The sequence below is a fragment of the Parastagonospora nodorum genome (assembly GCF_000146915.1).
Source record: "Parastagonospora nodorum SN15 chromosome Unknown scaffold_27, whole genome shotgun sequence".
Taxonomy (NCBI): domain Eukaryota; kingdom Fungi; phylum Ascomycota; class Dothideomycetes; order Pleosporales; family Phaeosphaeriaceae; genus Parastagonospora; species Parastagonospora nodorum.
In genome coordinates, this window is record NW_001884575.1 from 409,455 (window position 1) to 435,579 (window position 26,125).

Here is a 26,125-nt window from a genome sequence, read left to right on the forward strand (position 1 = left end):
GACGTGCATCGCTTTTTACACGCGCATGCATCTAAGATATGGTGGTATTGCAGAACTTAAAGAGTAGTCGAGTGTCAAGTTTGATTTTTACGTGCAGGTGTACGAGAGCGCTGTTAATCGTGACTTCGAGCTATTGCGGTGCCCCTGAAGATGTCGTCCGTTGGAAAGGGACATCTGGAGTAGCTCAAAGCCAGAAACCCCAAACCCTATACAGTCCACCACAAGCACTCAAAAAGATAAAAAGAACGCTTCTCAACATCAGGAGAGACGTTGCCTACATCGTGATATGAGTGCGAAGCTAGAAGCCTCGTCTGTAACTATCTGGTGGTCCATAAACTGGTTCCAGGACACCACAGCATCTCCACGACCACTTCACGAGGGAGTACCGAGTGCAAAAAGGATATTCCGACACCGGGAATCGAACCCGGGCCTTGCCGGCGCTTGGTAGCGAACTACTCTGATGAGAGCGGCAAATCCTAGCCACTAGACCATATCGGATGAGGTGATTGATACAGATCGTCAGATTCAAATATTATGTATTGACGTTTGGCAAACGAGGACAGCAACATCTAGCGTTCAGTCCTGCATTCAAAGATAGACGGAAGCTTGTGGTGCAGAGCTCTGAAGTGGATTGGGAGGGGGGAATTTGGAAGGCTTTTTCGAAGTGTGGAGCAAGCAACATCACAGATCTTTGGCAGGGACTGACGGGAGCAACAGAGATGGACGGATTGGACTCACGCAGGTCGGTATGGTATTGGTACTACAGCACTGCCATATAACAAAAAAGCTTCAAGTCATACGCATGCGACAGCTATCATTTCGACAAGTTTTGCGCAGAGCTGTAGCTTTTGTGCCCTTTGTAAAACCTTCAAGACATCAAGCATGCTTCTCTTCTGTTCTGCTACAAGCCTCGCAAGCTTTGGGCCTCGACGATCGGCAAAAGTTGGCGGGTCTTTAGGCGATGTCAGGGGCTACAGCACGCTCAGTGCGCCAGCGTTGCCCTAGCCTTCGCCTTTTTAGACTTAATCGCACAGGACAACAACAAAGACGCGACTCATAAATGCCGCAACAGCAGTCAGTGACTACGACAGATTTTTTATTCTCCGCACTCAAGCGTGTGCTGGAAAATTGTCTGAGACTTCTGCGAGTGCAACCCATTCCGATCCTCATACATGCTGGCTTTGAACTTGTGAACGTCTTCTACGATTCTGCAGCAGCAGCAGTAGAAGCTCTTAGTATTACATACCGAGGTATGCCTTCAAGCTACTGCATGGCAAAGCTGCTTTGCTCACTTTTCTCGGACGGCGCAGACTACTTTGAGAGCTTATCGTAGAGACGAAAAGCCCGATCCGTACCCAGCACTACTTTTAAGCAAACCCTATAGTAAAGTCACGGTATTTGCGCTCTTTTCCACAGGTCCAAATGTGCAAGTTGATCAAACGCTTCAGCTCTTGAGGCAAAGATATGCCGGCGGGCTCATGAATATGGCGTCGACACAAATAGTATTGTCGGTCTGAGGGACGTGCAGGATGAGTCCTAAGATACAACCAGACCTAATATACATGTCTACCCCCTCTTTCCCACAACAGCCCTAACAATCCCTCCAAACCAACACACCAAGAACCACACCCATACTCCCACACATTTGATGGCCCGAAACGGTACGCCAATCACATTGATAGCCTCCTTCAACGCATCCATGATGAACCACAACGCCACAACAGCATACACTACGAGACAAAATTTGGCGAGTAACAGAGTGAAGCATTTGATCTGTGCGAAGCCACTGTCGAATTTACCTGTCGGAGATGGCGGAGCGGCAGATTTGGGAGTGATAGGCCGCGTGGTGGTGTTGATTGTTGGAGTTGGTTTGGTGAGCGTCTTCTTTGGCGTGCAGGGGCGGGGCGGGGCGGTCGATGGACTTCGTAGGGCACTGGGGTGAGGCGTGGGCGTTGCCAGACGTTCGAAGGGATCAACATAACTGGACATTGGCCTGGGCGCTGGTGCATTGAAGACTACTGGCGCTGTTGTTGGTTTGGCGAGACGTGGACCTGCAGGTCGAAGCCATGGAAAACGCTGTGTCAATGTGCGTTTGGGCGTCGTGTCTTTTGCCGGCTTTTCGGGCGTCTTTTCTGGACTCTTCATCTTGATTTGCGGAACGGCTTTGGCTCTTTCTTTCTTTTTCTCGTTGTCGGACGATGTGGGACTTGTTGATTTGCCCTTTTCGGCACCAGAGGAAGTAGGACTTCCGTCAACGGCACCACTGACGTCCTTGCTCTTGTAGCCGAAGATTGAGTCGCCTTCGACAGAGTTGTGGCGTGTGAAGTTTGGCATGGATTTGACAGGGCCAGAGTCACAAGAGCTTTGCGAAGAGGCAGTGTCGAAAGGCCGATTGTAGAGCTTGTGACTGCTTTCTGTTTGCACACGCTCGGCATTTTGCGTTGTGACCTTGGCTCTAGGCTTGATTCGCACTGTGATACTTGGAGGAAGCGCTGACGCCGAAGAGGGGGAACGTGATGCGCCAGCCGTCGAATCAGGACGGTAGACGCGGTAGCATGAGGTGGGTGAGGCCGTTGTGGCAGAATTTGCGCCAACCGTGACAGACTTTGGAGGAGAAGTGGCGCTACGAAGGCCAGTCGCATGTGGCTTTTGGCCCTTTGTATCGAGCTTGCTATTAGGAAGTGTCCACTTATGTTGAGGCACAGGTGGACTAATTGGAAATGATCCTGCTGCAGTTGGAATGCCGGTGCCACTTTCTGTAGACGCGCGCTGATCAGTAATGTTTCGAGATGCGTAATCATAAGACACGATTCTCGACGGGACTTGAACTCCTTGACTGTTGTTCCTTTCTCGGCTCTGTTGAGCCTTCTCTTGATAGGTCCTCAAAGCATCGGCCTGCGCAGCTGTTGACACTGCTTTCTTTGGTAATCTGGTGTACTCGAGTATTGGCAAGCGAGTCGTTGGCATGAGCACTGCAAACGCATCGCTTTCGAAAGCAGGAAAAGAATCTGTCGAGTCGGTTCGAATTGTGGCGAAGCCTGTTTTCCTGCTGGTTGGTATCCTCTTCGATTTCTCTTCCTTGCGAGACTTCGGAGACTGGTCAGGGGAGGAGAGGGCTGAGCCGCAACTTTCGTCCGAACTTCCACCTCTTTGATGTGAGATGTTTGGAATCTTCGAAGGCATCACAAAAGCTTCTCTATGTGCGTGTAGTCTGTTAGTCATTCCATCCTTGGTGGGCGACAACTGCACAGAGCAGTCGCCTAGAATCTGGACTACAGGTGAGTCATGAGACCGGCTGCGACGACGAAATAGCATTTTTACTGTGATCAAGAAGACTGCAAAGGTTTGTTGGGTATGTAAGCACGGTAGATGCAATGACTGTGGGTAAATGTAATACTGAAAAAAAGGTAGGAAATCTTACATATATGCATCTTCTGCCATCGCTATATCCACCTAGGGCTCATACAGGCGTGTGGTTGGCTCGGAATGGACGGTGGCTGGTGTGGTGATGGTTGAGATCCGAGGAATGTGGTGTGACGCATGAAGCGACTGTGCACCGAAAGCGCTGCCCATCACGACCTGAATTCAGGATGGCTGGACATACTCCTAGACTGACGTGATAGATTGAATGTCATGTATGCGGTCTATCTGGACTACTGCCCATACCGCTTGCATGCTTGCTGAGATATGCGGGTATACGTTGCACAATGTGGTTTCGACCATGGGTGGAAGCCAGTATGCGGGGTGACTATCGAACGCCAAAGAAAAAGACCAGCATGAGAAACTCTCTCCATAACGCCGGAGCAATCATGACCATACCAGCAGATCAGTTACCGCCCGTTGGCTCGATCTCCGAAAATTCTAGCCAACGACCATTGACGGCTTTCTTCCAGGTTCGGATAGATGCGTCATCCCCCGTTGAAACAAGCAGGTCACCTATGAAGCGTGTCAGTAGCACTCTGTAAAGTTCATAAGTATCAGACATACCCATGTGCGAGAAAGCGACGCGCCATACCGCGCCGTGGTGGTTGGTGAGTTCGTCCGTGAGCTTGACCGTCTGTCTGATACGCCCAGGATACTGCTCATTCTCACGGGACGTTTCTGGTGCTTTGGATGCCCCTGCCAGTCCGGCTCCTATGCCTGAAGGTGCGTTCTTGCGAGGTCCAGGGCGAGGTGAAACGGGGCCGACCACGGTCGAGTTGGACGAGGTTCCGCCAGCTGAAGCATTACCGGAAGCATTACCGGAAGCAGGTGTGGACAACTCGTAAATGCGAATTGAACCGTCTTTACTAGCTGTAGCAAGAATGTCGTAGCCTCGCATGGAGCCGTTTGCCCAAGCCAAATCGCGGATGATCTGACGAGCACCCTCGAGTTTGGCAACATGAAAGAAACGCTTAGCTTTGTCTGTCCTGTAGATGAATACATCCTTCATGGCTGCGACAGCCAAAGAGAGGGACTTGCGGTCGAGACCAGCCATGATCGCGGTCCAGCAGGGGAGTTTTTCCTTGTGGAAGACAACCTTGAATCCGACCTCTTCTTGGCGTTGAGGAGGATTGTCCTCGGAGACCCAATGTTCGGCTAGGATGCTCCATTCGTTTAGGCTACTCTGGTCGACAGGCTCGTAGACAGTGAGATAACCATCACGAGTAATCAGCGCGAGCCAAGTCTCTTGCATAATGTTCTTGAAGTCTAGCGACATGAAAGGTGCATGGGTATGTGAGACAAGATTCGTGATCAGCTTGAATCTGTTCCCTGACATGGGGACCTCAGTGACATCTTCCTGCCAGAGCTTGCAGCGGCCGTCTTCGCCAATGCTGCCGACAACTTCGCCCATGAAGGGACCGTTCCATTTGACCTAGTGGACGTCAGCGACGGGTTCCATGTGTGGCGACTTTGTATGCATGGGCCACAATCGAGGCTTGCCGCTGACGACTAGATAAGAACGGGAGACTTACGTCGACAATCTCAGCATCGTGCGCCTTCCAGCTCTCGACCAAAGTCCACGATTCATCCTTCTTGTCCCACACCTTGAGACGGTGGTCGGAGCTCGCGGTGACCATGCGCGTGCCGAAGTAGTTAAAGTCTACAGCGAGCACCAGATCCTGGTGGCCATGGGGAAAGGTCTGGAAACCGCGCTCTGCTGCCATGTTCGCATAGGCGTGACGCGCTTGGACAAACTGCGTCTCGAGCTGCTCTGCGACACGCTTGTCGACACTGGAAAGGCCGCCGTCAGCACAGGGCTCCTGGATCAAGGGAGACACGAGATCAGCATGCTCCAGGGCATCTTCAATAGTGACTGCAAAGTTGAGATGGGAGTGTCGGTGATGGGAAAGCGGACCAGAATGCAACCGTGCTTCGTCGCGTGTGGGGCTGAGGGACGAATCGCTTGCGGCCTGCGAGGGAAGTCGCGAGGGCGTGAGGTTCGACAGAAATGCTGGGCGCACGAGGCGACGGGTCACGGCATCCAGGTTCGCCTTGATAGCATCAAGCTGGGAGTGCTGGACACGCTGGTTCGGGTCCATTATGGATGGTTGCCAACGCGGTCGATGGCTGGAGCTTCTCTCGTTTTGGATTAGCAAGAGAGGAAGAAGCCGGGGCCTGTCAGTTTGTGAACACCTTTCAACACCACGCCGCCACGCCAACAGTCATCATAAACACGCACACTTTGCTGCAGGTCACTCCTTCCTCGAACATTCTGGCGTCGTTTTGCGTTTGCAGGGCGTTTGCCTAACTCCGATCGCTAAACTTTGTGTACACTCCCCACAGCGACGCGCATTGGCCGAAGCGAGCATCTACCACATCGACTTGGCTACTCTGCAAACTTATCTAAAGCGGCCGCGACGGCGGGTTTGGCAATCCTCCTGTTGAGGAAACGAAAGAGCGTGGCCCCGGGGTTACGTAGTGGTGCTCACGTGCCGAGGGCACCATCATCAACGCGTCACTCCAGCTGAGCAGCATGTCGACAACTCTGACCACTACCGAGACACTTTCACTCTCCTCGCTCTCGCTAGCATGTATTGGGGTCTTGGCAAACACTCTCCAAGGTGAAGGTGAGCCGCTCATTGCATCGATTGCCTTCAGCGGCATCGCTTTCGCAGCGTGCTATGCTTTGATACGATGGCTTGGCAATGCATTCATGAAGATCGGATTGAAAGGGAAAGACTTGTGCAAGCTCAAGCAGACTGAGATGTAAGTGCGAGACCGTATCGCCCTAGTGGTGTAGCTTACAGACGCAGCCCCGAGACCATGGGCGCAGTGTGTGCTCTGGTCTATCTCTTCGTTCTCATTGTCTTCATACCGTGGCCCTTCTACAAGGACATTGTCGTAGCGACCTCTGGTGGCGGTAACCGAGACGTGATGAGAGATTTGGAAGAGATTGAAACTGGGAGACTGCTGCACAGGTTTCCACACAACAAGCTTGCGTCCTACCTCTCCGCCACACTCTCGCTGCAGTGCACGGTGCTGCTCGGAATCGGCGATGACCTGTTCGACATCAGATGGCGACACAAGGTGCTCATCCCAGCCATTGCTGTTATTCCCATGCTTGTTGTGTACTTTGTGGATTTTGGAGTGACCCAGATGGTTGTGCCGCTGCCATTACGGCCCTACCTTGGCGAGCTCTTTGATCTCGGTATGTTCGGATGTCTTCGTGTCAGACTTGCAATACGCTAACGAACGTCAAGGTTGGCTGTACTACGTGTACATGGCCCTCATGACCATCTTCTCTACCAACGGCATCAACATCTTGGCGGGCATCAATGGCATCGAGGTTGCGCAATCGGTGGTGATTGCAGTACTGATTGCGATCAACGACGTTTTATATCTGTCGCCCTTCACAGCATACCCTCACCCAGCAACAGACTCGCATCTGTTTTCTTTGTACTTCCTGCTCCCATTCATTGGGGTGTCCATGGCGCTCCTGATGCACAACTGGTATCCGGCCAAAGTGTTTGTTGGTGATACTTACTGCTACTTTGCAGGCATGGTATTTGCAGTCGTCTCCATCCAGGGACACTTTACCAAGACGCTGGCTCTGCTTCTGCTCCCACAGGCATTCAACTTTCTCTACTCGAGTCCGCAGGTGTTCAAGCTTATCCCGTGCCCCCGGCATCGGCTGCCACACTTCAACGCGCGCTCGGGCTTACTTGAACCTTCCCGCGTCGAGTTCCGCAAACCACTGCCGGCGGCGATAGCAGAAGGTCTCAAGCTGATGCACCGGCTTCGGCTGGCGGATGTAGCAGTCGATGCAGAGGGGACGGTGGTCTCATCGTCCAACTTTACCTTGATCAACCTGTGGCTCGTATGGTTTGGGCCGATGCGGGAAGATCGGTTGGCCATGGGGCTCGTTGTCTTTCAGTTCCTGGTGGGGATACTAGGGCTCTTCATTCGACATCGCATGGCGCTGCTCATCTTCTCGGCGGATAATCTGTAGTTGTATGTAGTAAGGGTTCGCAGCCTCGGCACGTATATTGCTGTCTTGTGTATATTGTATATCAAGATTGGACATGGTCAGCAATGTGATCGGCAAGCATGTTCGCATGCTGCCGAATTGCTAGCGTGCGTGGCTGTCCTTGACAGCACTCTGCGTCGACGAATCGGAAGTTTGGGAGAGGAGCTGACGCTGACGTGGGGCAGAGTGAGAGTGAGAAACGCGGGGCAGCTGCTGTCAGCGCGGGAACGCGCATGCGAGCATCGTCATCAACGGACTGCCCTTTCACCGTGGACGAAGGCCTCGAGGACGCCTCGCCATAGCCTCAGATATCTCAGCGCGATGGGCAAACAAATGCTACGTGTGCAAACAGGATGCATTCACAGCAGTCTTCACGCGCGGGTGACTCTCAGGATGCGGCGTTTTCGGCGCAGACCGTCATCATTCGGCATGCGATTCGATAGCTCGGCCAGTGCCCCTCTGGCTCCGAACATCGGCCTGGCGCGTTTTGTTCCTGCTTTGCCTCTGCGATTTTGACTTTGGCGCGCGCCTCATTTAAGCCGAGAGCTGCCCTCGCCGAGAGTTGGCTCAGTTCTTACTTCTCCTGATTCTCTCTCTCTCTCTCTCTCTCTCTCTCTATCCGCAGGCTCTGCCGCTGCCATTGAAATTCTTGTACCACCAATACCTAAATCATACACCATGCCTTCTGCCGTGAAACCGCCACAGACTCTGTATGACAAGGTCTTCGAGGACCACATTGTCGAGGAGAAGGAAGATGGCACAGTCCTGCTTTACATTGGTATGCTTGATGCCGTGCTTCCTGCCTGCTTCATGCTAACAGCTCCGCAGACAGGCATCTTGTGCACGAAGTGACATCACCAGTAAGAAGACGTCGAAAATGCTTTGGTGGCCGTCAACACTCACACAGCCACAGCAAGCCTTCGAGGGTCTGCGAAATGCCGGCCGGAAGGTCCGGAGACCCGACTGCACCCTTGCCACGGTAGACCATGTATGTCCAGACTCCCCATCATCACGCTTCCGCGTCTGACAGGCAGCAGAACATCCCCACGGCATCACGGAAAAACCTCACCACGACCGAGAAGTTCATCGACGAGGCCGACTCGCGGACACAATGCATGACCCTCGAGGACAATGTCAAGGCCTTCGACCTCACATACTTTGGTCTCGACGACAAGAGGCAAGGTATCGTTCACATCATCGGACCCGAGCAAGGCTTCACTCTGCCAGGAACCACGGTTGTCTGCGGTGACAGCCACACATCCACACACGGCGCTTTTGGTGCGCTTGCGTTCGGCATTGGCACAAGTGAAGTCGAGCACGTCCTGGCTACACAGACACTCATCACACAAAGGAGCAAGAACATGAAGGTCCAGGTCGAAGGAGATTTGTTACCTGGCGTTAGCAGCAAGGACATCATCCTGCACGTCATCGGCCAGATTGGTACTGCTGGTGGTACTGGTGCAGTCATCGAATTCTGCGGCTCAGCTATTCGCAATCTCAGCATGGAAGCACGCATGTCGATATGCAACATGTCCATCGAAGGCGGGGCGAGAGCCGGAATGGTCGCCCCAGACCAGATCACGATTGACTATCTCAAGGGACGCCCCCTCGCACCCAAGACGGACAGCCCAGAATGGAAGAAGGCCTGCAGTTATTGGCTGAGTCTGAAATCAGACGAGGGCGCCAAGTTCGATATCGAGGTCAACATCGACGCCAAGGACATTGCGCCGACGGTCTCCTGGGGAACTTCGCCGCAGGATGTCGTTCCCATCACAGGCGTCGTTCCCGGTCCTGACGACTTCCAGGATGATGTCAAGAAGGATGCCTGCAGACGTGCTTTGAAGTACATGGGCCTCACTGCTGGCACCCCCATGCAAGAAGTCAAGGTCGACAAGGTCTTTATTGGCTCTTGCACAAATGCACGTATCGAGGATCTGCGGGCAGCGGCACGCGTTGTCGAGGGCAAGAAGATTGCGTCCAACATCATGCGCGCCATGATTGTTCCTGGGTCCGGTCTGGTGAAGAAGCAGGCAGAAGCTGAGGGTCTCGACAAGATCTTCACCGAAGCCGGTTTCGAGTGGAGAGAAGCTGGTTGCTCAATGTGCCTGGGCATGAATCCTGACATTCTTTCGCCTGGCGAGCGCTGCGCGTCGACTTCGAACCGAAACTTTGAAGGCCGACAGGGAGCAGGCGGTCGAACACATCTTATGTCGCCTGTCATGGCTGCCGCCGCCGCCATTGTAGGAAACCTTGCCGATGTGCGGAAACTCGCTCCTCCAACCTCGTCGGCCGCGAATGGCTCACCAAAGGTTGAGCTCGATGCACACATGGAGGAGGTCAGCAGCGACGACGAGATCGACCGCATAATGGACCTCCCCGCCGATTCCCAGATGCACACAGCACCAACCAGCACCAAGGGTGCCACAGCCGGCATGCCAAAGTTCGAGACTCTCCGCGGCTATGCAGCACCCATGGACATTGCCAACATTGACACCGACGCCATCATCCCCAAGCAATTCCTAAAGACAATCAAGCGCTCTGGCCTCGGCTCCGCTCTCTTCCATGCCTGGCGCTACGAAGCTGGCAGTGACAAGGAAGACGCCAGCTTCGTCCTCAACCAGGAACCGTTCCGCAACTCCAAAATCCTCGTCTGCACTGGACCCAACTTTGGATGCGGTTCAAGTCGAGAGCACGCTCCATGGGCGTTGCTCGACTTTGGCATCAAATGCATCATCGCCCCTTCATTTGGTGACATCTTCTTCAACAATACGTTTAAGAACGGCATGTTGCCTGTACGCATCACTGACCAAGCCGCTCTCAACAAGCTTTACGAGATCGCCAAGTCGGGGCAGGAGTTGGAAGTCGATCTCCCCAACCAAGTTATCCGCGACTCCAACGGCACCGAAATCACAAAGTTCGACGTTGAGGAGTTCAGGAAACATTGCCTTGTCAATGGTCTGGACGACATTGGCCTGACTATGGCGAATGAGGAGAAGATCCAGACACATGAGAAGAAGAGAACGGCGGTCTGGCCGTGGCTGGATGGTAGCGGTTATCTGAAGAGGCATGGACGTGGGCCGGTAAAGATCGAGGCAAAGCCGGTGCCCAAGACTAACCGGGGTGAGGTGCTAAATGAGCCGCTGGAGTGGTAGAGAAGCCGGGGTATGATCTTCTAGGGAGGGGTCTATTCCGCGAATGCGATGGTTAAATAGCTATGAGTACATGATGGACGATATCAAGGGCACGATTCATTATAATACTTTGCTTTCGCTATATTGTCCAGGGAGCTTCAATGCTGTCCAAACGCCAGCCTTTTCGGTATACCGCGCTATGCAGCCCACAATCTACGAATATCAACGCCATACGCCTCGTCGCTGTCTTCCATGAGCCTTGGACTTGTGATTATATCATCTGCCCGGCTGCTGTCCAGCAAGGCCCGGCCCGTCCTTTGTCCACGCGCCCCTCCTCATACCTTCTTCAATCCTGCCCCAAATTCTCTCCACAACCTCTCTGTCCCTCCACCTGCCCTTCTCTGTACCAGTCCACTTGTCCACCTTGACCGGCAAAACACCCCTACCCAGATTGATGACGTTCTCTGGCGGCTCCTCGTTGCTCCAGCCCACATAGACGCCTGGGTAGTGGCTGAACAGCTCAGCAGGGTTGCTGTACTTGTAAGTCTTGAACTGCCATGTTTGGCCCGTTGTGAAGATGGCCACGACACGGCTCCAATAGGTAGGCTTGAACGAAGACGTGGAATCGACGAGGATGAATGTGATGGGCGACGACGAGATGGAGGGCATGACGCGCTGGACACGCACCATGTTGGTGCTGGCAGACGTAGCGTCGGCGGGCGTGAAGACGCCGTCGTCGAGGAACTGCTTGACGTTGCCCATGCGCAGGAGGGAAGAGGCGGATGGCGAGAGCAGGATGATTGGTTCGAGACGCTTTGTGGGTTTGCGCTGGAGGTTGGAGACGAGGGCGGTGGATTGGGGGAGAGATGGGGGCACTGATTTGGGGTCGTGGGGGCCTTTGCGGAGGAATATTTGGCTGGCCTGGATGCGGAATTTGTCAAAGTCCTGGATGGATGGACAAGGTCAGTATACCATCTGTGAAGGGTTGTCAATGCAACGTACGACAGGCTTTGTCCCCCGGAGAGCAGTGTTGTGGTCGCCCATGCGCCGCTCTCCGTCGTAGATCTGGAGTAGGCGCGCATCCACCATCTTGCCCGCACCAGTGCGCTTCATGTCTTTGTCCATGGGCACGCCCTTGCCGCCGGCGATGGCGGCCGCATCACCGGCTGCTGCGGCTGCGGCATTGCTGTCGATGGGCGCGATGCTATCACTGCTGTCCGTCTCGCCGCTCAGCCAGGCGATGAGCTCGATCTTCTGCGCAAAGGTCAGGTTCTGCACGGAGCCTCCTGCGCCAGACGGGAGTTCCTCGTTGAGCGTCTGGACTGCGGCGAAGTAGTCCGTCACCGAGGCATCTTTGTTCAGCCATGCGAAGTAGCAGCTGCGCAGGTCCAAGGGCTTATTGTCTGGCGCAAAACGGGTTGCCGATGTGAGCGGGAAGGTGCGATGTGCCCCATTGACGTTGAAAGACACGTGAGTCGCTGCGGCGAGGCCGGTGACGATGTCTGCTGGTGCTGGGTCGGCGCTGGTGCTCAGCGTGGGCACGGCGCCCTCTTTGATGGAGAGGCGCAGATTGTAGAGCGCATCTTCGGCTTCGGCTTGCGCGGTCGACATTACGGGCAGGAGTGACGCGTACAGACGCGCTGCGGTGTGCGATTGGGCTTGGTCGAGTTGTCGCTGGCGGGCTTTGTAAAGTCGAAGCTCCAAGCTAGCCTGCACTTTTGGCCCCAGTCCCGAGGTTTTGCCGCGCGGACTTCCGCTTTGTTCGAGTCAAACATTCATCAGATTTCGTCTTCGCTCATAACAGAGCGAACGAGGTGCAAATCCTGACCCGCTGAGAAGCCCGATCACGTATGAATGCGTCGATGAGGAAAGATAGCGACATGCATACTGCAGGGCGTATAGGCGCCTCTACCCTTCGGGTTACAAAGCTGACATATTGTGCTTCGTAACTGAGCGTGCAAGCATGGAATGCTGTCCTTTCTCTCTGGTCTTACAATTCAATGCACATCTTCCCTTACATCTCACCTATTTCTCGGATTGAAAGACTTCGCCATGGACGTAACCACTACCACTGAATCGGCATATATCGTTCTTCAGATTCCCGCATCATCACCAAGAATCAAGGAACTCGTCATCAAGTTCCGAGACACCAGGCTCGCAGTCCTCCAAGCCGATCCAGGAAGCAGTCTAGCACAATACGAGGTTGAATCTCAACTTCCAGACTCGATATGGCATGGTCGACTCGCGGGTAACACAAAGTTCCTCGTATGTGTACAGGCCACTGATCGTACGCTTCCACCCGAGCATCTTCTCCTGCAAGGGGACTGGGCTGGCTATGCAGCGCTCCGAGAGCGTGTGAGTGTCGAGGATTATTATCTCGTTCCGGAGCAACCAGTACCTGAAGATCCAGATATAGAGATTAGATGGCATTTGTACGATCTCTACACTGTGCCCGCGCACCGTGGCCGCAACGTCGCGAAGAAGCTAGTGGCTGGCTGTGTAGCTGTGGTGGAGGGCGACCTCGGCATGGACGATAGCTACAAGATAGCACGCTTAAGACTGTACGCCAACCCAAGCTATTCGTGGCTCATCAAATGGTATGAAAGATTTGGTTTCAAGGAGGGGGGCAGAGTGAACTTGAGGCAAGGCTTTGTGGCCAGCGCCATGCAAGACAGCGTGCCAAAGGACACGACTAGTACGCGAGAACTGTGGGAGAGGTGGGAAAGGCCATTTGCTTACATCATGGAGAGGGTATTCGAGGTTGCTTGAATTAGTATGGACGTAGACTGCCGTATCCTTACGCGCCCTTCTAGTGAGGTTCTTTCTCCAGTCTCCTTCACCTCAACGCCCGCCCTAACACAAGCATGACGCAACGACTAGCTCACGACTAACGCAAGGTAACAGCTTTCATACCCTACCATCGGTTCTCGTCGGCCAGCCATGGTAAGACCCGAGCTCACCCAAATTGTATGAGGCTCTGTCTGAGCGCTGCGAACACCTGTTCGCGGGCCCACTTTTATCTTGCTCGTGTGACAGCAGTGACGCACTGTTACTACGAGGGGCGCGCGTGCGAGCTGCTGAGGGATATATAAGAGAAAGGGAGAGCTCTTACGTGAGGACTATTACCTCACTACTGTCCTTTGCCTTTACCTTTACCAATGAACTCGCGATTCCAATGCCTGACAGATTCAAAAGCTCAACCCATATCTCGAAGAGCATTCGCTCATGTCGCCATGGTGAGTTTTCACGACTTCGCGCCGGGCCAGGTGGGTGACCTGCACATTTAGAATATGGCAATCATTCGCAAAGTGTTATAGCTAGTCTACCCGCCTATTGATTGACTAACACCCACCAGTGACCAAGAGTCTTACCACGGGCGTTCCCACATCACCACCTAGACAAATTCTGCTAACCATGGGCGACAAAATTGAAACAACTACCTGACCGCAACGCCCAACACCTCCGTACTGGCTTCACAGTAATCGCGCCAGCAAGAGCCTCTTATGACTTACCGAAACTTTCTATACCAAATATCATCGGTAACAGCATGTACATCGTTCGACCTCACCCACGCCTGAGATGCACAACTCCCACTTCACTCTCGTAGCTAGATGTCAGTATGTAAGCTGCCCAGCGCTATTCCTAGTCGAGGCTAACACAGTCCAGCCTCTTCTCCAATCAGGTTGTAACTTACTCACAACTCGATCACCTCACTGGTTCCATATAGCCCTATCTGCAGCCGACCAAGAGACCAGCCTTTTGGACCTGAGTAGCATGGCACTTGAGCCTTAATGGAAGGTCCCCAGATCATATGTGTCTGGTGCGATGTCACTTCAGCGATTTGGTGTCTAATTCGGCTGGCTTTCCATATTGGCACTCCGATAATGCTGCAGTATGGGCCCAGGGTACGGCGATGAGTTTCCGGGAATCTGGTTCGGGTTGCCTTGTGCATTGACGGAAGGTGCCTCACACTTAGGTGATGGGTGTCATGTCACTCCGGCGTGCTGGTGCAGTGGAAGCTCGGGACGGTGGGTGGTGAGTGGAGAGTGAAGTTGGCATAGGAAGGAATGAATGAATGGGATGGAAGGACTGAAGGGTCACAAATACCATATGTCAATCAAAACCTCTACAGTTGTCCGTTCACCTAACTCTATGCTTGACGAGCCCTCGGGCATTGCTAAGTCGCACTCTGAACATTGGTTGTGTCGACTCTAGGACAAGCCATCCAGCATAGGAGGTCCACGTCAAAGTTTGATGAGCTTCGTCACAGTGTTCTAGGATGTTGACGTGAGTCGAGGCCGTGCTCAAACCGTTATGTACCTGCCGGCACTAAGATGCTGATCCACATTTGAGCCTCATGATCGAGCCCACAGCACGGGTCTTCCTCTTCCGTACTTCCGAACAATCCTCGCGGAAGTGACGGTATTCTTGAGAAGCTGGGAGTGGGCAGATCCCTAGCATGCCAACTCTGTCCTCGGAATAACGAACCGTCCTCCCGAATCCGCAGTGTCGATTGCACTCCTTCCAGAAATCCCTCAGCCAAGCGGAGGGGAACTGCCGTTGTGGACGCAGGTGGGTTACATTCGACACCAACATTTTCTCTGCTACAACAAATGATTGTCTCCGCTCTTGCCAGGTCGCGGCAAAGCGTCGGATGCGGCGCTACGACATGGTCCAGCCAGTCGCAGTCCTGCTCGTATGATCACGATCCCCACACTTTGGCCTTGTGTGAGGTAAAACTCCGGAGACACCAGCTTAGGCTGCGGGGAAGAGCCTCGTGTGGAGCGGCGTGGTCGGAAGCACGATGAAGAATTGCGGAGGCCTTGCTGCTTTGGGCTTGGTCGGGCCCGAAGCCACCGACGCTTGTCTTGCGCTGAGAAGTTTCTTGTCAAACAAGAACTCGGGAGCCTCGTCTCGGTGCGCCATTCGCGTTTACTAAGAAATGGACCGTTGTTCAGCGGCTGGCCCGTGTCAATGGCGCCGCGCTCGAGGCGACTGCGATGGGTTGTGCTGTCATTGCGATCGCTAGTACCCCATTGTTATGAGTCGTGCGGACGATTGTTCGGTGGCTTTGCGGGGAGGCAACACTGTCTGTTCCAAGTCCACGTCTCTGGATATGGAGAAGATTTTATGTTTCAGAGTAAGAAGCTGGCCGCCGAAGAGTGAACAGGGCCAACTGTTTCATAATCGAATGTACTGACATGAACAGCTACCACAACTCAGCATATAGAATCTCGAATATGATGCCTGGGAACGATTCATGGACACCCGACAAGCACTCCGTTGCCAACTACCGAGGCGTAGGCATGACTTGCAACCGTCGCCTTGGCGATGATTCTCCACGCCCCGGCATGCAGGTGACGTCAAAAGCCCCATGGGACCTGGCGGCTACACTTCGGCACGGTCTAGGAAACGACGACGACCTGGTTATGGCTTGCAGAATTTTTGAATAGCCGGGACAGTCGGCCATGTATATAAGGATCAGTAGGGACGCAAAGATGCACCTTCAAGCCGATTTCCAGCCTTCTTCAATCGACAATGGCGGCCATCCTATCTTCGTTGCTTGCGGGCTCTGCCCTGCTCAATGCGGTCAACGCTCAAGACTTCAGTGGTGGAGCGCGCGATGAGGACGCATTTTCCTTCGTGCAGCCTAAGAACTGGAAAATTCTCACTGAGTATGGCTCTTCACCAGCTGTATATCCCTCCCCGAACATCACCGGAATTGGTGGTTGGGAGGCTGCTCTCGAGAAGGCGAAAGCCTGGACTGCGCAGCTCACCACCGAAGAAAAGGCGGACATGGTCACTGGTCAAGCCGGACCTTGCGTCGGTAACATCGTTGCCATTCCTCGCCTCAACTTCACCGGTCTCTGTCTTCAAGATGGACCCTTGGGCATCCGAGTCGCCGATTACGCCAGCGTTTTCTCTGCGGGTGTGTCAGCTGGTGCTACCTGGGACAAGGACATCATGTATGAGCGTGGCCACGCCATGGGTGTCGAGTTCAAGGCCAAGGGCGCACATATTCTTCTAGGACCTGTCGCTGGACCTCTCGGACGATCTGCCTATGCCGGCCGCAATTGGGAGGGATTCAGCTCCGACCCTTACCTTTCAGGAGGTTAGTTGCTCTTATATGAAGCATAAAAATATTTGCTAACTTTGCTGTCTAGTTGCAATGGAGAAGACTATCATTGGCCACCAGGATGCTGGTGTCCAGGCTACCGCCAAACATTGGATAGGCAACGAGCAGGAGATCCAGAGAAACCCTGTCTACAACCCTAACAACACAAACGAAAAGACCTCCAATGCTCTCTCGTCCAACATCGACGACCGCACAATGCACGAGCTGTACATGTGGCCTTTTGCCAATGCGGTCAAGAGTGGTGCTTCGAGCTTCATGTGCAGCTACCAGCGAATCAATGGCTCTTACGGATGCCAGAACTCTGCATCTCAAAACGGTCTGCTCAAGGGCGAGCTCGGCTTCCAGGGTTACATCATGTCAGACTGGGGTGCGACTCATTCTGGTGTTGCCTCGATTGAAGCTGGTATGGATATGAACATGCCAGGAGGTCAGTACATCTGAAAAATGGGATAGTAGGAGATATTGTACTAATTATTGTCAAGGTCTCGGCCCCTATGGCACGAATTTCGGCACACCCTCTTTCTTCGGCGGGAACGTTACTCTTGGAGTCAACAACGGCACTCTTAACACTGCTCGTGTCGATGATATGGTCATCCGCATTATGACTCCCTACTTCTGGCTCAACCAGGACAAGGAATTCCCCTCTGTTGATCCCTCTTCCGGAGATATGAACACCTTCTCGCCCCGTTCTTCATGGACCCGCAACTACACCTTCACTGGGGAGCGAAGCCGCGACGTCCGTGGCAACCACGCCGAGTTGATTCGGAGGCACGGTGCTGCCGGTTCTGTCCTTCTCAAGAACAAGAACGGCGCATTGCCCCTCAAGGCGCCCAAGAATATTGCCGTCTTTGGCAATGATGCTGGAGCACCCACTCAGAGCAGCGTTCTTAACCAGGTCAACTACGAATACGGCAGTCTGTTTGCTGGTGGCGGCAGCGGTACGGGTCAGTTCACCTATCAGGTTACCCCCCTGCAAGCTCTTCAGGCCAAGGCGCAGGAGGACAAGGCTCTTGTTCAGTACTGGCTGAACAACACCTTGATTGCCAACTCCAACATCAGCACTCTCTTGATCCCTCGTGGAGTTCCAGACGTATGCATCGTCATGCTCAAGACATGGGCCCAGGAAGCTGAGGATCGCCCGCATTTGAGATCTGACTGGCACGGAGACGATGTTGTTGAGAGCGTCGCGTCTTACTGCAACAACACTGTTGTCGTCACTCACTCCTCTGGTGTTAACACTCTACCCTGGAGTGACCACCCCAACGTTACCGCCATCCTTGCCGCTCATTTCCCCGGTCAGGAGAGTGGTAACAGCCTCGTCGACTTGCTCTATGGCGAGGTCAACCCCTCTGGTCATCTGCCCTACACTATCGCCATGAACGGTTCTGACTACAATGCTCCGCCGACAACCGCTATCAACTCTACCGGTTTCGATGACTGGCAGTCATACTTCGAGGAGAAGCTCGAAATCGACTACCGCTACTTTGATGCACACAACATTACCGTCCGCTACGAGTTCGGTTTCGGTCTATCTTATACCACCTTCAACATGTCCGGCCTCGAGCTCTCCCCTCTCGTCGACGGGATCACTTCCGAGCCCGAGGACCTTCCCATCCAGCCAGGAGGCAACCCAGCCCTCTGGGAGTACGTTTACAACGCCACTGTCTCAGTAACCAACACCGGCAAGGTCGCCGGTGCCGCTGTGCCCCAATTGTACGTTGGCTTTCCATCCAGCGCGCCAGCTGGCACTCCTCCCCGCCAGCTCCGTGGATTCGAGAAGGTTCACCTCGAGGTTGGCGAGACCCAGACAGTTGGCTTTGAGCTGATGCGTCGTGATCTGAGCTACTGGGACATCATTAGCCAGCAGTGGTTGATCCCCGAAGGAGAGTTCACCATCTACGTTGGTTTCAGCAGCAGAGACCTTGTTGAGCACAAGAAGGTCACTGTCGTTGGTGGATATTAGCTACACGACTGGTCCAAGAGGATACAGTTAGTAATGACGATATGATAGATAGCTATAATTTTATTGTATAAATTCAGCTCACATTCAATTTTCCGTGCATCCTGTCGATTGGTCCAGTTGCGTTTCGGGAGGATAACGACAAGACGCGGAAGGCGCGGTGCACAAAGGGTAAGCTCCTCGCCGCCCGACAAGACCTGCCCACAGTAAGTGTGCCCATGATCAGATATTAATCCACCGGGAATGATAGTCGGTAGGGAAATTACCGACCCTGGAGGTCTCTACTGCAGTGTTGCGTTGATTTAGCTTCACGCTCTTGAACTCATTGTCTTCTTCATCGTCATCGTCGTCAATGCCACAGACGACCACAAACGGCACTGGTCTCTTACCGCCAGACTCCAATGACGCCTCCACAGATATCTTCACTGGATAGCACGCCGTCAGCAACCACGCTGAAGGCCAGCTTTGTGACATCAGTCTCTCCAAGCCGATCTCGAGACTTATACTGAGCCACACGACAGGCGATGGCGCTTTTACTGGTTCCTGCACTGGCTTCTCCATTACCGCCTTCACTTTTGATCGCACTGCCAGCAACACCACCAGGGTCAAAAGGCAACGCAACCCCGACGAAGAGACGAACGCCATTCACCAAGGTAGCAGCAGTACTGTCGTACTGGATGGCATGCACATAGCAGCGAATTGCATATGATGGGGACTCGAAGATACTGCTTCCATCATTATACGTGAACCATTCACACCCCAGAACTCTTTTGCTCTTTTACTATTATGCTTCTTTACTGACCTTGGTAATACCGCGCAGTACCCGATACTCTGGGAGCATCCAATCCCCTTTCTTATGCTGGCAAACTTTGTAATCCCGACCTACGCCGCAGTTTGTGCGAAGACAAGACCAGGCCCAGACGCCATACACCCAGGCGAGGCCGCTCCAATGGATGGAACCAGTCGATCACCCACCCGACCTTGCCTTTGAATACCTCGACATGCACGTGTATCAAAATCAAACTGCACCGACGCCGTCAATGGCTATGGTGGAGGTGGCTCACCAGCTATACCAACTGAATCGCGGTCTGGACCCGAAGTACTTTGACGTAAGAGGCCGCCCAGGAATAGAGTGTGAAACTAAGCTACAATGCAAAGACCGCTGCACTGGACTTGTCACAATAATTTTGTTGTAATCTTCACGGCTCTTCAATGCAACTGTACCAATCACGTCGAGTACGGATCCGAGGAACCAAGCGCCAATCGAGCAGGCCACTACACCCTATTGTTGGTGTCTCCCACCCGAGGTCTGTTACTACTGTTAGGCTGGAAGGGAATTAGTACAAGTTCGGACACTGATCACGTAGGAGTCCCTTTTGTATAAATAAATAGCTCCTGGTACTTTGCCTCCCCTAACACTATCTATCTTGAGTCTGACCCTATTTACCTGACAACTACTCCCATCAACTTGAATGTTTTGGGTTCAGTACGAAGCGCATCAGATCCACAAAAGAAGCAGTCAACCTGGAACGCGCGCGTCCCATAGCAGGAAGCCACTATTAACAAGCTTCAAGCTCACCCATCTTATACGTGAGCAACGTCGTGACTGCCGACACACGAACCGAGTACAAGGCATGAGGGTTCCCATGGACTTCTTTACATGCCAGGCGATATGCCACTACATGGGGCCTGAGAGAGAAAATTGCATACGCCATACCCGACCTACATCTTCGGCCACGAAATGATGCCGGGTCTATTACGAAGGCAGTTGGGCAAATAAAGTATGCGACCTTATGTCACGTAGCCGGAAAACTTCATGACATGCTTCACTACATGGATATCACAGGTTCACTACCGCTGCTGACAGAACTATTTACCGTCATCAAACTCCCCAGCTTCTACCTCACACCACCTACAAGTCCACTCGTCTATGCTATAGGCACGTCAGCCCTCAATAGCACTGACATCGACGACGACGAGTTGTGGGACAGCGATGTGTGGGACAGTGGCTTCAAAGATAGTGACGTCGAAGACGAAGGCTAAGGCGATGGTAATGGCCACCAAAGCAGCACTGGCGACGTCCAAGATGGCACAGGCGAAGACGGCAAGAGACAGCTTGCAAATATCAGCAGCACCAGCACTAGCACGAAAGTAGAACGAGAATACGGCAGAAGATTGGTAAACAGCCATGTGAGCTGTGCATTCAACCGAGATTGCTCCCTCACACCCCGACAAGGGTCTCCTCTATGCCACACACACCACCGTTTTGCAGCTAGAGTCGTTACATTGCGAGCAGCAAACGGACAGTATGCCAGGCTTTTGAAGGAGGTCGAATTATAATAACATTTCGCCTTTCATCCACCGATGCAACATGCAACAACATCGCGCAGCTTTTCAGCGAATCAAGCAATCATGCGACGGCTACACAATATGACAGATGGATACCGAGTTCTGCGTTGTTAAAGGCACTACTCCAGTCGTGTTCACTTTGACTGTAAGTGAGTTTCTGTCTAACAAAATTGTTGTCTCCACCGCTGTCGATTACGGAGCAATGCCTTTCTAAGAACTGGAAGATGCCCTGACTAGACACGCGAGAAAACATGACCAGTATGGTGGACTGCCACCACATAACAGCAAACACTACATGGCTAAGCAATACTAAGCCGATGAGACTGGCGGCCCTTGTCCTTCAGCCGTGGGCGAGGTTTAACGAGCGCCAGCTTCATTCTATCTACTCACCGCGTCATTTCTTGGTACACGAGATATGACCTCGCTATATTCCACGCCGACTTTTCGAACAAGAAAGAGGTAGTTCCATAATGTCCAAGACTTTGGAGTTGGCATCAGTGACGATTTAGGCTTAACGCGGCTAGTTTCGGAAGGCGGGAGCGACTCAGTATGAATTCATGGGAGTAGAAACCATGTGCGAATTTGCTGCTTCTAGTCCAAGGGAGTAACTTTATAAGTCGACGGTGAAGACTTGCAGGTGGACGAGGCGCAATCGAGCTAAGACTATGCTCAGGGAAACATCTTTCGCTATGGCTAGTCCCATTCGAGACTGTCTCCGTTGACGAGGAAGCTAGGCAGACATTCCGGTACTTTGAACAGGAACGTCATCCTTGACGTGCCCGTCCCCATCCTTGGTAGCCGTAGCTCTATCCCCAAACGCAAGCTTCACCACTGTTAGCGTGTGGTAAACCGTTGGTTTCCATAGTGGAGTCTATATATAGGCCAAGATCAATCAATATGTATTGATACGATGTTCCTGGGCCATGGATGTCCCTTGCGTGGCGACGGAGTATCCTGCCAATGTGGTATCTGCTACGAGCTGGCGATGTCTCGTGGAACGAGTGGCGCAATAACGGTGCTCGGAATTGCCATGTTATCGTCGACATGATACACGCGGTAGTAAGACATGTGCTGGGTGGTGGAAGTGAAGGCCCGTGGACGTTTGTACTCTCGGCATGATACACGTGCGGCAGTCTTATCTCTCGCAGACGCAACATCCAAGTGAGTCGGGTCCAGGATGTGACTTTGGCTCCAGAGATGCCTGGTGGAATGCACTGAGTGCCTAGAGCAAAGCCACGCGAGCTTTTGGCATTGATATCACATGCAGAGGCAGTACTCCGGAGGACTATTCGCGGACTTGGCGTGTTGTAAACGGAAGGTCCTGCACTTGCCGTCCATAGCTGCTCCGCTAGCACGGCACGTGACGTCCAAAAAGCCCGCGCGGGCAATGGTCAACGCATGGAAGCATGCGCAAGGGAACCACTCCATCCGGACTCAACCCGCGACGTCGTTTGTTGTTTGTCGTATCGCATCAGCATGTGGCGAGGCTGGTATTGACCGGCACAGGCATCAGATTAATGACCGAACGGCACCTTGCCGCATGCACTTCACCAGCACTCGACGCCATGAAACGCGCCTCGAGGTCTGGCACTATGGTCGATGAAGCGAGGCCGGTGCCTGAGATGCTTATCGCCGCACTACTGCAGGCTTCAGAGTACAAGCGACTTTACCCGGTCACTTCCTTCCTCTCCAGGCACTAATGTCTTCGCTCGTTTGTGGCAGCAGCCCGAGCAGTGCCCCGTTCCATGTCTTGGAACTCTCCGAAGCATCGCGTGTTGCTGTCACGACATGACGAGCAGCCATGGCCGTGCAGCAGGGTCTCGCAGCCACCTTGCGCGTGCTCTTCACAGGGACTTCGGGTGCTGGTCGCGCGGATGCTCTGTGCTTGCTGGAGCGTCGTCCAACCGTTCGCACCAAAAGCTTCGTCAAGGTGCGCAAGGCACGACTGGCGCAGCGTCCGCGGCTTACCCGCTCCATGCCATGCCCCGAGGCCGACTAGACACCCTAGAGGCGCCATGGGTGAAATTGCGAGTGCATGTCACTCCAAGTGCGCCAACGCGCTTCGAGGGCACTCGAGCAATGCGTCATCCAGGTACCAAACCCCTTGCAGGGTAGGTCTTATGCAGATGGCTTATTGCACGCCTGCAATAGGCTGGAGCTCTCCGAAGCCTGTGCCACTGTCGCTCCACACGCTCGGACACGGCTGGCGAGCGCGGGCAGCACACACACACACACACTAGTCCTCTACACCTGTCGTCGGCACTCTTGAGACGGTTGCGAGCACATGGAGATTCGTGTGTACCTTGACCGTCACCATGTGATGCATCGCAGGTCGAATCTGTCTTCCTCTTCCTCTTCCTCTTCGTCTTCTCCAGCATCGCTCGCGCCGGTCCATGGGCCCATCAAACGGTAGGAACTTGGCATTTGTCGCAACCTCAGCCTTGCCCCAACTTTGAGGTGGAACAAGGATGCTGGCCATGTCGACTGCGTGCTCGAGCGCCCTTGCGAACCCGCCCTCGGTTTTAGCTCCTTCCACACGGCTTCCAAGCTTCCATATCTTTTCCAGAACGTTTCCTCATTCCGCATCCCCCGCGACGCATGCAATCTGATGATGTGATATAACCCTTCCGTCGCACCAACGGCAGCTGACGCCTGCTCCGACACTCGTTCATCCACTCCTTCGCCCCTAACTTTGTCGCGACGCCTGCATATCCCTTCTTGCCCTCCTTCCGTAGCCTTGACCGTGGAATTTTCACTCTCTGCTGTCGTTACGGGTCGCTTTGGAGTTCGCGTGCTTTTCCTGTCGGCATGTTAGGCGCGCGTTGTCGAGTTCTCGTGTTCAGCTAACCACCCGGCTACCTCGCCAAGATGGACGATGGCCTCGACATTCCCGAGGAGTCCATGCGACACATTGAGGCATTGCTGGCGAGACACCCACCACATATGATCCAGCAAATGTTTTCGCAGACACTGGCCTCACGTATGTTTATAGCAGTACTTTACATCTAGTGTCGTCGCGTTGCTTACATTCCGTAGGTCGTAGTTCTGTCGCCTCGTCCTTCATGTCAACAGCCACTTCTAGTACAAATTCGTCATCGTCTTCTGGTTCATCATGGAGATCGCGACTTTCCATTGCGTCTACATTCTCAAGTTCTTCTGGTGGTAGCAGTATCGCATCCTCAAATTCCTCACGCTCTAGAATGAGGCGGGCAGAACCGCGCTCGTATCCTGCTGGCCTTGACCCCACGCGACCCGTGCCTGCCCTCTTGACCCCGGCCTCCGACGTCAGCAGTCCCCTTGATGTGAAGCCCGAACCAAGCTTCACCCCTACAGACGATATCAGCGTCGCATCGCCTGTCACGACTGCCGACAATAAGGATCAAAGTCAGTCTGGCGAGCCGTACATGTTCTGTACTTATTGCGCCGAGCAAAAATCGCTCAAAACTTTCAAGGCAAAGTCGGACTGGAAAAAGCATGAAATGAGGATGCACGAGACGGGAGAGGACTGGCCCTGTATCGTCATTGGCTGTAACCGCATCTTTGATCGACAGAAGGATTTTGTCAAGCATCATCAGCGCTATCACTCCGGACGACCCCTGCCATCTCTCACTGATATTGGCATTACCTTGTTGCCAAGAAGGGTATTTGGCTGTGGCTTCGACAAGTGTAAAGAGGTCAGCATCGGCTGGGATGAGCGTTGTGATCACGTTGCGAAGCATATGAAGAATGGTGCCACCTTCGACCAGTGGAAGTATTCCAACGTAATCCGGAATCTGATACGGCAGGAGGCCTTGCATGATACGTGGAAAGAACTTGTCGCGTGCTTAGACGAGCGGCTGCGCGAGACTCGATCACACATCAGCTGGTGTCCCGACAACACGAGAATCCTTCGACAGAAGCTCCAATGTTGTGACCTCCGGCCAAGTCGAGAAGAGGTGTTGATTACTGCTATGAGCCTTCGTGCAGACATCTCTCTGGATCCCGTACACCAACAATTACCACTAGGCTTCGTCACTCCAAGCAGAGATTCGGTTCCACACAGCGACAAGTTGTCACGAGAACAACGGATGCAGATTCTGATTGGCAATTCCAACCCACAACTATCCCGCTCACGACTAGCCTCCATCAACGCTGCTCTTATTAGAGTCACTCAAACCGCAGGCCACAGCGCAAATTATGACTGTGGATCATCTCCATTCATCGAACCAGAATCACCAGCAGTCGACACGACAAATCGCCGCATCAGCTACATGGATGTCGACCCTGGAGATTATCTTGACGTTGCCCAGCCTGTCATCCCGGATATGGCCCATCCAATGAGTGCACCCTCGATGAACCCGCCGCATCCCCAAGTTCCAGCACTGGACCACCACCACCACCAACAACAACAACAACAACAACAGCAGCAAACAAACACAACCGCCGACGAATTCACTGATCAAGCCAAGCCTCCAGCCAATCCTCTGGGATGGTGCTACCCCAGCTACTTCGATGCCGCCCCACAGTTTGAGGAGTCGCAATACTACGAAAGGCCTTCCTTTGGCTCAATGATTTCCAAGCCACTGCATAAAATTGGAAACAGGCTCAATAACTCCAGGCAAAACTCACCGCACGCATCACATATGCAGTCAGCGTCGCAAATGAGTCAAGAACCTGAAATGGGCGCAGATTTTGCACTTCAGAATCCTGTAGCCGCCATGGGCATGCGCCATCCTCCTCACCATACCCAACAACAGCATTTGCCACAACATATACCACAACAACAGCAACACCCTCAATACCACGCCATGTCGCAAGCGCCACAACAACACTACCGTAATGTCCCACCAATGCATGATCAACAACTCCATCTCTTTACGAATCAAGGTTGATGATGGATTTTTGGGCGTACTGACACTTCTCTTCTTTCGTATGTTATTTCGAGCGAGCATGCATTATTTCTATTATTACTTTTCTTTGATACCCCGTGCCTCGGCATATAGATCCTGTATGATTATGTTATGGAGGGAATGACGTAGAGTAGGTTTTACGGAGACCGAAAATGAATCCCGTACTTCAACGCCTCTTCATGATTTGGTTGGGTGTCGCTTATTGTCAGT

The 26,125-nt window shown here is 53.2% G+C and overlaps 13 protein-coding genes and 1 non-coding gene across 14 annotated transcripts; 7 read left to right on the forward strand and 7 right to left on the reverse strand.

Annotated features, from left to right (window-relative positions):
* Positions 1-403: 403 nt before the first annotated feature.
* SNOG_16655 lies at positions 404-498 on the reverse strand. Its single transcript has 2 exons — positions 462-498; positions 404-438 (listed from the first exon to the last, which is right to left on the reverse strand). It is a non-coding gene; the product is annotated as a tRNA-Glu (tRNA).
* An 869-nt stretch (positions 499-1,367) lies between these two features.
* Positions 1,368-3,441, reverse strand: SNOG_13669 (hypothetical protein; the record flags this gene model as incomplete). Its single annotated transcript, XM_001803824.1, has 3 exons — positions 1,368-1,553; positions 1,618-3,196; positions 3,422-3,441. The coding sequence occupies 3 exons, from the start codon at positions 3,439-3,441 to the stop codon at positions 1,368-1,370; spliced, it is 1,785 nt and encodes a 594-aa protein (XP_001803876.1).
* Positions 3,442-3,826: 385 nt separating this feature from the next.
* SNOG_13670 (hypothetical protein) lies at positions 3,827-5,522 on the reverse strand (the record flags this gene model as incomplete). Its single annotated transcript, XM_001803825.1, has 3 exons — positions 3,827-3,936; positions 3,988-4,855; positions 4,956-5,522. The coding sequence occupies 3 exons, from the start codon at positions 5,520-5,522 to the stop codon at positions 3,827-3,829; spliced, it is 1,545 nt and encodes a 514-aa protein (XP_001803877.1).
* Positions 5,523-5,956: 434 nt separating this feature from the next.
* Positions 5,957-7,432, forward strand: SNOG_13671 (hypothetical protein; the record flags this gene model as incomplete). Its single annotated transcript, XM_001803826.1, has 3 exons — positions 5,957-6,189; positions 6,231-6,631; positions 6,657-7,432. 3 exons carry the CDS (start codon positions 5,957-5,959, stop codon positions 7,430-7,432), a joined length of 1,410 nt encoding a protein of 469 aa, XP_001803878.1.
* A 696-nt stretch (positions 7,433-8,128) lies between these two features.
* On the forward strand, positions 8,129-10,810 carry SNOG_13672 (hypothetical protein; the record flags this gene model as incomplete). The annotated part of the gene is made up of 4 exons (XM_001803827.1): positions 8,129-8,228; positions 8,279-8,310; positions 8,364-8,438; positions 8,485-10,810. The coding sequence occupies 4 exons, from the start codon at positions 8,129-8,131 to the stop codon at positions 10,600-10,602; spliced, it is 2,325 nt and encodes a 774-aa protein (XP_001803879.1). The 3' UTR covers positions 10,603-10,810.
* Positions 10,811-10,857: 47 nt separating this feature from the next.
* On the reverse strand, positions 10,858-12,192 carry SNOG_13673 (hypothetical protein; the record flags this gene model as incomplete). The annotated part of the gene is made up of 2 exons (XM_001803828.1): positions 10,858-11,526; positions 11,584-12,192. The coding sequence occupies 2 exons, from the start codon at positions 12,190-12,192 to the stop codon at positions 10,858-10,860; spliced, it is 1,278 nt and encodes a 425-aa protein (XP_001803880.1).
* A 441-nt stretch (positions 12,193-12,633) lies between these two features.
* On the forward strand, positions 12,634-13,350 carry SNOG_13674 (hypothetical protein; the record flags this gene model as incomplete). Its single annotated transcript, XM_001803829.1, has 1 exon — positions 12,634-13,350. The coding sequence occupies one exon, from the start codon at positions 12,634-12,636 to the stop codon at positions 13,348-13,350; it is 717 nt and encodes a 238-aa protein (XP_001803881.1).
* Positions 13,351-16,119: 2,769 nt separating this feature from the next.
* SNOG_13675 (hypothetical protein) lies at positions 16,120-18,680 on the forward strand (the record flags this gene model as incomplete). The annotated part of the gene is made up of 3 exons (XM_001803830.1): positions 16,120-16,693; positions 16,746-17,144; positions 17,200-18,680. 3 exons carry the CDS (start codon positions 16,120-16,122, stop codon positions 18,678-18,680), a joined length of 2,454 nt encoding a protein of 817 aa, XP_001803882.1.
* Positions 18,681-18,753: 73 nt separating this feature from the next.
* Positions 18,754-19,238, reverse strand: SNOG_13676 (hypothetical protein; the record flags this gene model as incomplete). The annotated part of the gene is made up of 2 exons (XM_001803831.1): positions 18,754-18,874; positions 18,916-19,238. The coding sequence occupies 2 exons, from the start codon at positions 19,236-19,238 to the stop codon at positions 18,754-18,756; spliced, it is 444 nt and encodes a 147-aa protein (XP_001803883.1).
* A 440-nt stretch (positions 19,239-19,678) lies between these two features.
* SNOG_13677 (hypothetical protein) lies at positions 19,679-19,862 on the forward strand (the record flags this gene model as incomplete). The annotated part of the gene is made up of 2 exons (XM_001803832.1): positions 19,679-19,786; positions 19,836-19,862. 2 exons carry the CDS (start codon positions 19,679-19,681, stop codon positions 19,860-19,862), a joined length of 135 nt encoding a protein of 44 aa, XP_001803884.1.
* Positions 19,863-20,589: 727 nt separating this feature from the next.
* On the reverse strand, positions 20,590-20,867 carry SNOG_13678 (hypothetical protein; the record flags this gene model as incomplete). The annotated part of the gene is made up of 2 exons (XM_001803833.1): positions 20,590-20,610; positions 20,643-20,867. The coding sequence occupies 2 exons, from the start codon at positions 20,865-20,867 to the stop codon at positions 20,590-20,592; spliced, it is 246 nt and encodes an 81-aa protein (XP_001803885.1).
* A 1,960-nt stretch (positions 20,868-22,827) lies between these two features.
* On the forward strand, positions 22,828-23,141 carry SNOG_13679 (hypothetical protein; the record flags this gene model as incomplete). The annotated part of the gene is made up of 2 exons (XM_001803834.1): positions 22,828-22,956; positions 23,037-23,141. 2 exons carry the CDS (start codon positions 22,828-22,830, stop codon positions 23,139-23,141), a joined length of 234 nt encoding a protein of 77 aa, XP_001803886.1.
* Positions 23,142-23,336: 195 nt separating this feature from the next.
* On the reverse strand, positions 23,337-23,505 carry SNOG_13680 (hypothetical protein; the record flags this gene model as incomplete). Its single annotated transcript, XM_001803835.1, has 2 exons — positions 23,337-23,406; positions 23,444-23,505. The coding sequence occupies 2 exons, from the start codon at positions 23,503-23,505 to the stop codon at positions 23,337-23,339; spliced, it is 132 nt and encodes a 43-aa protein (XP_001803887.1).
* Positions 23,506-23,894: 389 nt separating this feature from the next.
* SNOG_13681 (hypothetical protein) lies at positions 23,895-25,897 on the forward strand (the record flags this gene model as incomplete). Its single annotated transcript, XM_001803836.1, has 3 exons — positions 23,895-24,006; positions 24,240-24,787; positions 25,100-25,897. 3 exons carry the CDS (start codon positions 23,895-23,897, stop codon positions 25,895-25,897), a joined length of 1,458 nt encoding a protein of 485 aa, XP_001803888.1.
* Between the last annotated feature and the right edge of the window lie 228 nt (positions 25,898-26,125).